Source organism: Lytechinus pictus, chromosome 7 (genome assembly GCF_037042905.1).
Source record: "Lytechinus pictus isolate F3 Inbred chromosome 7, Lp3.0, whole genome shotgun sequence".
Lineage (NCBI taxonomy): Eukaryota > Metazoa > Echinodermata > Echinoidea > Temnopleuroida > Toxopneustidae > Lytechinus > Lytechinus pictus.
Window position 1 is genome coordinate 4,484,927 of NC_087251.1, and position 12,136 is coordinate 4,497,062.

Below are 12,136 nucleotides of genomic sequence, written 5' to 3' on the forward strand. Positions count from 1 at the left end.
ATAATAATAATAATAATGATAATAATAATATATGGTATATTTACCCAGGGTAGCGACTTCAGTTCCGAAACTGTTGTCCAAGCGGGCCCTGTTATTATTATTACCCAGCTAAGCTAGGCTACCTATTCAGGTGCACACAGCTTTGGGTAGAAAATTGCGAGGTTTTTTTTCCTTAATACAGTACATGCATGTTCTAAAGATCTCTATTACCGGACTACTAGTGCATCAAAAAAAAAAAAAAAATCATAAATGATAATGAATCGTGTGGAATATGAAACTTCTTGCGTTCCGTAACCAACTTTTCATCATGATTTCGTCATAAAACTGAAAGCCCAGATGTTAGTTCTATCCCGTGCCGTGAAAGCTGGCATAATTTTTAATGACTTTTCTATTTTCAGTTTTCGTGTAAACTACAATTCAAAACTACCTCGTGAGTCCCTTTTCACACACGTACACTTTGATACATTGACGACAAAAGAAGATTGAGGAGTAGTGGCAGGAGAAATTAGAGATGGATTTGGGATGAGGGAGAAGATATATAAAATCATGGTAAAACACAGAATTGTAGTCCGAATAGCAAGAAAATGAATAACAGTGTTATGACAAATCCGATAACACACACAATATAGATAAGAGAAAGAAAACCAGCAACACTCTATTATTATCATGTAAGAATTATTATTGTGAATTTCATGATTCTATTTTGGTTTAAAAATATGGTATAAGGTCAGGTCTGGTAACGAAAGTGAAAGAGAATGCAAGGAAATGTATTCAAGATTTAATCACTCTTTCGTGACTTTGTGTATCGCAAACTGTTCAGCATACTAAATCTCAGCGTATTCACCAAAGTGAGATCAGGACAAAGTGTAACTTTATATACATTGAATGAGGTTGCAGAATAAATAACACTGTAACACACTGTGTTTGTATTGTGAGACAACAGCATCAAAATATTTTGCATTAATGTGGAGAAGATGAAGATAAGCGGGGGAACACGAGATATGATTTATATATTTAAAAATGATCTCGTGAATTCATAATGGAAAAGAAAAGAATAGGAATGAGTAAACTTGGTGAAATTAGAAGTCTAGGCTGAAACGAAGCATTAAAAGGCAACGGTCATGTTCAATCTTCATAAATCCTCTTGTAGGAATATCACTTATCACTCGGGTTGAGTTTATAGGGATCAGTGAGGATGATTGATTATTGAAGTCCACGTCTAAGCTACATACAAACATTGATTTCTACCCATATCCACTAGAGGAATATCTCTCTTTTTAAAGACCATTGTAAACGAGTCCTTTCGTCTCGGAATTTTTTTTAAATACAAATCCTCGCCGACTTTAGCAACAGAAATTGTATCTCATAAGGCACAAAGCATATTCAATGCCATATATGTTAGTGGTGATTTAGGTAGCTAGATTTTGATCACTAACAATGCTACATTGACATTTCAAAGTATAGAAATTATACATCCTGAAAATCATCTTTTGCATTGATTGTAAGAAATAACATGGGCTATGTTTATAAGAATTAAAGACATAAATTTATTTATTTAAAACGGTTTAGTGCAACAAGGCTATCTATAGCGGCTGAAAAGCCGAATCGCATAACCCTTTACAAACATTTACATAACAATACATTCAACATCAAATAAAATTTACACGAATTCTACATCATAAGAAACATTAAAATACATTGGAAGGCTGTTTATCATGTTGGGGACGCATGTATTAAATTATGACATGCATCCCCATGATGATAAACCGAAATTGAAAATACATACGGCCAAATAAAAAAACAATGACTTCTAACTTACCAGAAATTAGCACGGAAGAGAGGGGAATAAAGAAAAGGGGAAAAAAAAAGAGAGGAAGAGAGAGAGAGAGGGTGTGTGTGTGTGTGTGTGAGTGTAACAATGAGAATTTCTATTATCACAGATCCTGGTAAATTTGAATGGATCACTATAAGGTGTACATTATTGGAGTTAGGTGGCCGCAATGAGATGAAGCATACAATACATTCAATTCAATTTAATTCATTTATTTCCTCTTTAAATCTTTTTACATTTACAATGATAGTTCAATATACATATTTACAAAATGTAACATTTAAATCATTTTTTATAATACAATAAAATCGAAAGGGAAGGAGACCAACTAAAAAGCAGAGCTTGAGGGTGAAGGCCCCCTTTTATAAGTACACTTTATGAATAAAAAATAATATCAAATAAAGAAATAAACAACATATATATATATATATATATATATATATATATATATATATATATATATATATATGAGGCAAAGTGGTAATGCATTGTACTTAGTACAATGCATTACCACTTTGCCTCATTAATATCTTCTATGTCCAACACGCGGAACGTAATATCGTCATATATATATATATATATATATATATATATATATATATATATATATATACATAATGAATAAGAAATAAACAAATAAAAATAAAAATAAATAATAATGAAAATAAATGATTCAGTATACACTGTATACAGAAATCATATAACGATTACACATATATACATAGAGAAATTAATAAACACATTTACATATTAAGTTCTGAATTACATTACTTTGGGAAAAAAACGATAATCTAATATGAATTCAGAAGATATTTTTGAAGTTTTCCTTTGAAATTTTGTATTGAATTACATTGTATAATATCCTTTGAAAAAGAATTCCATAATTTTGGACCAGTAAAAACAAATGTCTTCTGTGCAAACGATGTTCTATTCAGAGGTAAATGAAAGGAACTCGCCAGGCGAGTGAAGTGCTTATGAATTGTATCATTTTTTACAAACATAATTATCATTAAAAGGTAGCGGTAATTGTTTATTGATAAACTTGTACATTAACTGTCCGAGTTGAAAAGAATATGAATCTTTAACCTTCAAGACGTTATTTCTCAAAAACAGAATATTTGTAAGTGCCCTGAATTCTGCATGACTAATAATACGAATCACTCTTTTTTGTAATATAAAAGTCTATTGATTTGAGAATTCGCTGCGTTACCCCATGCAACAACTCCGTAATTCAAGTATGGTAAAATTAACGTTGAATATAATGATAACAAAATATAATGGGGTAAGAAGTGACTTAATTTTCTAATGACACCAATGTTGCGAGCAATGATTTTACAAATATTATCCACATGATCAATATGTGATTTCCAAGAAAGTTTTTCATCAATGATCAGTCCCAAAAAATTAGTAGATCGCAATCTTTAAATGACAGTATCATTCAAAATTACATCTTTTGGTACAGTCGTAATCTTGTTGCTAAATAGCATGTAGCTAGTTTTTTCTAGGTTAAGAGAGAGTTTGTTAGCTGTTATCCAATTCGAAACATTTTTTAGTTCGTCATTGAATATTTGCGTCTATTGCTCTGGGTCGGGGTCGGGGTGCGACAGAAATATATTAGAGTCATCAGCGAAAATTATAAATGGAAGCAATCTAGATGACATATCAATATCATTTATATAAGTAATGAACAAAAGTGGGCCAAGAATGCTGCCATGTGGAACTCCACAAAGGACAGGTTTACGTTCAGAAATATTACAATCAAGTGAAACGAAATGCGAACGCCCGGTTAGATAATCCTTGAACCACCTAGTGGTTCCCCTCTAATTCCATAATGAGAAAGTTTATAAAGGAGAATGTTATGATCAACTGTATCGAATGCTTTTGAAAAATCTAAAAACAAACCAATCGTATTCGAAGACTTGTCATAAGCTTTGGCAACTGTTTGAACTAAAGAAAGTATTGCATGGGAAGTGTTAATCTTTTCCCGGAAACCAAATTGAGTATCGGATAGTATGTTGTGCTTTAAAAAAAACCATATGGTTCGTATATGAACCAATTTTTCAAGAATTTTAGATAAGTTTGTAAGCAATGAAATTGGTCTGTATTATCTTAGAAATTTTCATTGATTTTGGAAATATTTCCCGATGATAAATGACAAATTGAATATATAAATAAGAGGGTCAATTATATAATTCATAGTTTTCTGTAAAAGGTTGTTATCAATGTTATCAAATCCTGCACTTTTATTTAATTTTAGGCCATATATAATTCTAATTATCTCCTGTGCGTTCGTAGGAGAGAAAAACATATAACTTTGATTTCTATCCCCCAGATATTGATGAAATGAACGGGAGTTTGATAGTATACTTCTCATGCTTCTAGAGAGGTTAAATTCAACTTGTGAAAAATAATTGTTGAAAATATTTGCCATCTGAACTTTATCTTCAATAATAGAATCATTATGCATAAGCTTAGTTATCTTTGAAAACTTTGGTCCATTATTGATGGTAGAATTGATCAATTTCCATGTTTTTTTTAGATCATTCTTGCATTGATTAAATTGATCATGGAAATATGCCTTTTGAGCAGTACGGACGACCCCTGTTAGTATATTCTTATAATTAGTATATTGGCCCCGAGTATTCTCAGTTAATCTTGATATATATTAATAGTATAATCGATTTTTTTCTATTTATCGAACGAAGAATTGGATTCGTTATCCAAGGTAACAATACACTTAAAACATCATGATATAAATTAACATAAATACGGATAGTACATGCATTTAGAGATCAAACTGTGTTTTAAAGTTGTAAAAAAATCAGACAGATTAATTCATAATTCATATCTGAATGGCAAAATTCGTTTTTATTTCCAGTATTAACATGATTCAAATAACGAAATAATTAGTTCATCATCTTAAAATGTTTAGAAAAAAGCAAAAGACAGGGAGAAGAAAATAAAATAAAAAATAAATTAGAAAGAGAGAGATATTGAGCGAAAATATAAGAGAGAGAAAGGGAGGGAAAGAGGGAGAAAAGTAATGAGGTGAATTGAGGTAGCAAAAAAGAAGGTAGACAAAAAGAGAGATAAAGAGAGATCCTAATAAAATTTGACATTTAATAAACAGCATAATTCCAGACATGTAAAGGAACCTACATCTACATAGGCCTGTGAAATTGATCTCATACAAAAACATTGTATTTCCATTTTCAAATAGTAAAGGCATAATCACATAGGCTTTATATTTATATACAAATCTTTTTATGTGAATTTCATTTCTTCTACTTCTTTGAAAATATATATTTCTCTGAGGTAGCAGTCCTCTATTTGTCCGAAGGGAATAGTGTCACGTGTATGTATTCATTCCTTTATCCATGGAGCTATCTTAGGATAATGCATAGATGGGGGAAATGACCATAGATGAATCAAAGTATTAGCCTCATTTTTGGGGCTGTTATCAGCCGATCTTCTCTTCTTGACATGGTTGCGATCAGCTAGAATACATCTCATGGAGGTTCACACATAAAGATGAAAATGTATTGTTAAAAAGAGAAGAAAATGGCGAATAACGTGTCAAAGATGTATACTAATTATGCTCAAGTGGGAACCCAATCTCGCTTTGAGACATTTCATTGAATTATTGTACTTAGATATCGACATGAATTAACAATATCCAAATCAAATATCACATTAAGGTGTGTGTGTGTGATTGCGTATAGGCAGAATATTTTTTTTTAATTGTCGTTTTATTATCTGTGTATTTACAGGTGGCCAAGATGGTATTGATTGTCGTACTCTGCTTCTTCATCTGCTGGTTCCCATTTTTCCTGGTAAGCATGTTGGGTCAATTCACAACGATTTTACACGAGGAGAACTATATTTTCACCCTTCTCTTGATTCACCTGTTTGGTTTTGCTAACTCCTTTATGAACCCTGTAATATATGCCTTGATGAGCCAGGCTTTCCGTAGTGGGTTTTGGTTGATACTCACCATATGCTGTCCTCAGTACCGTGATCTCGTAGCCCCAACCAACAGAAGCGGTGAGCGCCGCAGTGTTATCGCTGTTTCACAGACAGAGGTAGCTACCGAACGACAGCAGGCAAAACGCGGTTATAACCGCTTTTTCAGACGAGAGAGCACGCAGTTCTCTGCCGTCTCTGACCAAGATGAGGATCGTATTGGAATGACCAAGATAGGGAAAGTTGGAAACAGCTCAAATAACAACAACAGAAGGGTGGCCAACAACCAGACGGTCCAGGAAGCTGAACGAAAGCAAAGGGCAGAGCGTCTTCTGCACAAGTTCCTTGACGAAGAACCTCCTAGAAAGTTGACTGATATCGAGTCAGTCATTGAAAACACCAACGGTATCGGTCAGCCAACAGAACCGAACGAGTGCGAGACGCCACTCATTGGAAATGATTATCAAGAAGACAGTTGTAAGCTAAATGGTCCTCACGTCGTGTATCGGAAGTGTGTAGCAAACCCTGTAGACATCACTGCAAATGATGCTAGCAGTCAAAAGGCCAATGAAGAAGTGACCGGCAAGGATGGACAGGTCTATGTAAATACCGAAATTGATAAGAACATAGAGGACTTGGTATCGCAGGATGAGCTGATGAAATTTAATGCGAGTATTTCTAAGTGTGCTGCATGGAAGGCGACTAACGACTCAACATTGCAGAATGATGTTATTTTAATGATAAACGAAGATGTACCCGATGCTGAGCAGTCAAACAAGGGTAATAATGTGGGTCAAAACTCCTCAACACCCTGTGTGGAACAACTGATGGACTGTGAGCATGAAACGACATGGAACATAGCTCAAGGTTCAAATGGACTAATTCCAGATGAAGCTACAACAAAGGTATGAGCGGTATACCGATCAAAATAGTCCTAGAACACATATGACAAATTTACAACTTGTTGGAGTCACATTTGACAAACATGGCGAATGATAGTCAAATGACACATAATTTACGTTTTAAAAGCACGTTAGATCCTAGATGTATTTGCAATACTGGAATTATTTCTTCAAAAGGTAAGGAGTGATGATTTTATGGAGATGATATATATTTGAAAAGCATGACACCAGAAAAGGGAGTATTTTGTATACAAACACTGTAAATATTGTTCATACGAATTCACTTAACAAAAAAATGTTACCTGTGAAGCAGTGTCAATTTAGCGATCGTTTGATATCGGTTATTTGAGGGGAATTGTTATTTATATCTTGTGATATTATGTCAGATTGTGTTCACTATGGTTATCCCCATTGTAAGAGTCAGCTGGCCATTCATAAATGAATGTATTTATTTTCTCCAAGGAAAAGTGCAAGAACCACCTTGTAGACACTGAATATTCCTTGAGACAACATAAAGAAAGTTGACCACAGTGATAGAAATACCTTGCATATAGTTGTCGATCCACCATTAGAATATTGTTTTGAAATCGCCTTTATCTCATGTATAAGCAGATAAGTGAATCTTGTGGCGATTATAGTTTTATTTTAAAGGAAAGTGTTTTTTGCTTGGATTCTTAATGATTTTTTTGCTTTCAAATTTGAATGAAATCTCCAGTTTTACTGTATTTATGATGATAACATCACATGAAAGGTCTGGAAATTTAAATTTACATTCTTAAATTCTGTATCAGATTTGACGCAGGTATTAGTCCGTTCGGGCCGCAATCCGTTCCGGGTAAAACATGACCCCAGAATTTCGTCAGATGTGACCTTTCATGGGTCAGATCTGCCCCTGACCTTATTTGTCTCACATACTATTCTCTCACAGGAGCAGAGCCATTTTACTTTCAATGGGTTACCGACATGGCGCAATTTCTTTTGAATCGGGCTTGCCTAACAAGGCATTACGCGCCATGTTGGTAACACATTGAAAGCGAAATGGCCAAACTCTGTAATAAACTGCTCTAAACCGGACGGGAGTGTAGCCCTAATAGACTGATTTCAGTACTGCCAATCTTTTAAGAATATATACATGCTTCGCGTACATTAGGATGATTCTAATTCTAATGTAATGTTTCAACAGAGAGCTTATTTAAAAGCTAAATGATCGGAAAGACAATGTGAAGAAGACAAATGTCTGAAATAGTTTAGGTAAATAGTTGTGCTTAATATCTTTTGAAAATATTATGCTGTTACTTTTGGAATAGATGTAATGAGAAATACAGACTTCCAATTTCAACTTCGTGTAATATGTGAATAGCACAATTTGCTGAAAATTTCCAAAATGTTCACACCTCAATTCCTATTAAAGTTGCTGTGCGGCCATTCACTTTGATATGCCAAATTAGATAGTAACCATGTGTTATTGTTTTTGCTGCCTTTGTGCGGCCATTGATCTCACTTTGATATGCCAAATTAGATAGTAACCATGTGTTATTGTTTTAGATGTCAGTGCCATTAAAATCCATTTGATGTGATGATATTTAGTGCTAAGCTAGTTCCTAAGAATGTTTTTATTGTAAATATGAATTGTTTTCATGAATGTATTATGCCGCTCCAATCATTGTCTACTTTAGAGGGCACATCGGCTAAAGCATTTGGCAAATAATGACAACCGTTACGTGCTTGGTTTTGATGTCTACACAACTAACGTCAATTTGCTTGGGAAAATAGAAGATATAGGTTGCGAAATGAATTCCCTTATTATATAAAACTATAATTTGCCCTCTGTTGTCAAAAGTGGTGTGGCCTCTTTCCTCTTCACTATAAAAATATTGGGTAAAAGTGCTCCATGAGGGTAATTATGTGTCCAACCAACATTTGGCATTTCTTTTGGGCATATTTATTTATCCAGTGTGATGAAAATTTTGCCCATTCTACAGTAATTGCTGTTTATTTTTTAACCTCACTGGACAATATGCTTCCCACATTGGGTGAAATTCCGCCCCAAATTGGTTAAACACATAATTACCCTCGTGCTGGTGAAAATTTTACCCAATATTTTTTTTTACAGTGTACAGGGATTTAAGCGTTCTCCAGTTCATGCTTGCTAAAAGATCGGTCAATTATTTCCCTGCATGCTTTTTACATGCTTATTACACTATCTACTATAGTCACGAGCTAAACGCTACCTTAATAGAGTGAACAATCATTTCCATATATTTTTTTTCTTGTATAAATTCACGTTTATAATGATCCTGTAATGAGTTAAATTTAGGATTTCCAAAGTAACCTTTGTAATTTTTGCTATTAATTGCAAATTCACGGAACATGTAAAGTAATTTTAGTGGATATGTTTTTTTTTTTAATCCTGCAAGCTATCTGAGTGTGTGATGGTATTGCAGAAAAATCGCTCTTATCATGATCAATGGTTACAATCTACGCGAGGGTAAGTACTTCAACTAAATCTTTTATTGATTATTATCGAGAACAAACGCAAGATGATGCGATGAGGTCTAACTTGAACTCAAAGGGTTTTAATATAAAAAGGAACAAAGAGAAGACATTAATCATTAATGAAGATGAGGGAAAAACATCAAATAATGACACAGATAAAGATTTTTTGTTATTCTTTTCTTTATGCTGTGCACCACGAATTAATAATCTATTGATGCTTCATGGTAAGTAGATTACTTTAAACAGAAGAATGACTTAGAACAATAATTGTAGTATATAATTATGGGGAAGCAGCTTCCAATTTACGTCACAAAAATGCGACTTTACATAATTCTATCCCTGTTATCTATTGAGAGATTTCGTCAAAGTTTCTCTTATTTCCCCCTTTATGTGTACCGGTTGTGACGGTCAACACACATTTTTACTGCTAATTGATGTATGAACTGAAAGAGTAGAATATTGAAACCATCTGGTGCATTTTACATCAAGGACTTTGCATCGCATAGAAACTGGCGTTTAAAATACAATAACAATGTAGCCCTTGATAAAAATGTCTAGCGCAAGACCACTATCGCTTATACAGCCAGAAAACATCAAAACGAATATTCTATGGATAATGGTAACCATGATGTAGATTTAATAACGATGTTTAATGAGGACTAGTGTTATTGTAAATCATTGCTCCGAAAAGCGAGATTAATTCAGACTGAAAGATGGTAAGGATGTTAGGTTGAAAGAAATAAAATAGAGAAGATGTTGATTTATAAGACTGATATTTATGTCTATCGTGAACGATAACAAGACTTAATATATCAAATTATGTCTTTCTCTGTAGAAATTTAGAATAATGTGTTTTAAACGGAAGAGTGCATGATAAAGCAATGCGTAAAATATACATCATACCGGGATAAATAAGAGTTTACATGAAAATCATGTAATATCTGGCATGAACTTCAATTAGTATTTTCTTTGGAGGATATTGAAATGTATTAATGCAATTTTGACAATGCAGTAAACCAAGCGTGGATCCGTTAAAATGTCAACGTATGCTTTGTTTGATTTTAATTGAAAGTAGCATTGCAATCGATTGGTGCAATAGGAATGTATTTATCAAATTATTATTGTGTTCGATGTTGTTTGTATTCAGGATTTAAGTTCAATAAAATGTCTGTGCTAAAGTGTGTACATGTATGTATGTATGTTTTCTTTATTTAAATACGGGATAAAAAACCTGCTTTCAGCCGCAAGGCTGTTTTTCAGCAAGTCCGTACATAAAAGTTGAAAAACATAAAATAATAAATTATAAATCATGCATGAACAAAATAATAACTACAAACATTTGAACAGACATAAGTTACATGATAAAAATAAAGATTTGAGATAAGAGAATAAGAACTAAACAAGCAACAAAAAATATATATAAATATATACACATTTAAAACATAAACAAAAGTACAGTCAATATACATGATAAAAAAATGAAAACAATACAATGGTCGGAATCTCAGTCAGCAACAATTACGGATAACTAATAGGAAAGATATTTTGGATGCATTTTTTTAAAAGCCGGTAGATTTGTTTGTGTTCTTACAGATTGGGGGAGGTTATTGAATAAATGACTGGCAAGATATAAAGAGCTAATTTTCAAATAATTGGTGTGGGGTTTTGGAAGATGAATATCGATATTTCTAAGTGAATGGTGCGTGTCCTTAATTGTAAGTTTTGAGTCTAGCACATTTGGAAGCAGATTATTTAATAATGTCTCCAATCCATAGTGTAATGTGAGATCGAAACGTTTTATATCATGTTGGAAGATTTGAGTCAAGAGGAGATAAAGACAATAAACGTATATGTAATGTATACCATGGTGATGTTTGGATATAAAGGAAAAATATCAATTAACAAAACATACGCAACTGATTAATAGCAGTGTAAATATTATTCTCAAACTATGACATTAATTTTATCTATAAAAAAAAGATGAACTTAATAAATACCAGTGCCGACCGCACAGGAACGTTGTTAGCCTAACAGTGCGCTAACAGTAAGCTCATTCACATCTTTCGGATTGTTAAGTCAAAACATTTATTTCAATGTTATGCAATGCATTGTTGTAACATTAGGCATTGCTGCCACATTACCGATTGTAATAGGGCATTATGTTAGTGCACTGTTAGAGCTAATAAGGTTTCAGTACAGATGTACAAATGGAGGTGCAAAGCTATTTTATTTGCTATTATCTTATATAATATCGCATACTTTTATAACTCACAATACCCATACACATAACTTTTATTTCTTATAACATTGTCTACTTAATAGCACTCTCAAGATTGGATTTTGCGCATAAAATTATTATTATACTCCATTGATAGGGTTAATTAAATTGATGATAGGATACTGCACGAATATAGTAATAAGAGCATTATACCAAGTGCAATCACATTGGTTACATGTGGGTATTACAAATGGGAAATTGCAACATAATTAAATTATTCGATATGAAATTCCAAGACATTTTGTTAAAAGTTAATGAGATTTCTACAACTAAACTTCATTGTTTAATATTACACGATATCAATAAGTCAAATACATTGAACAATACAAATATTATATAGATAATAATAAAGGCATATACAAAAATCCGCACATACACACCTATATACACACACAGCTCACACACATATCATGCGTTCGTTATTGTGTTATCATTATGGCAACATCAATAGCTGAAAATTACCAAACGATTGAATAAATTAGCTTGCAGGAATTATAAAAAGACTAGCAGTTCCATGCATTGAGCAATTGAAAGTAGTTCAGTAATATTTTCCTTGAACTCACTTTTCTCAATTCAAGATATGATAAAATATTGATGACTAAAAATTACTTTCACTTCTTAGTAATATAATGGAATTGTTCTGTCTCTAGAGTATTTATCACACAT

At 32.9% G+C, this 12,136-nt stretch overlaps 1 protein-coding gene across 1 annotated transcript; it reads left to right on the top strand.

Moving 5' to 3' along the window:
* The first annotated feature begins 5,605 nt into the window (after positions 1-5,605).
* Positions 5,606-10,373, top strand: LOC129265590 (uncharacterized). The gene has a single exon (XM_064101725.1). It carries the CDS (start codon positions 5,611-5,613, stop codon positions 6,703-6,705), a length of 1,095 nt encoding a protein of 364 aa, XP_063957795.1. The 5' UTR covers positions 5,606-5,610; the 3' UTR covers positions 6,706-10,373.
* The last annotated feature ends 1,763 nt before the right edge of the window (positions 10,374-12,136 follow it).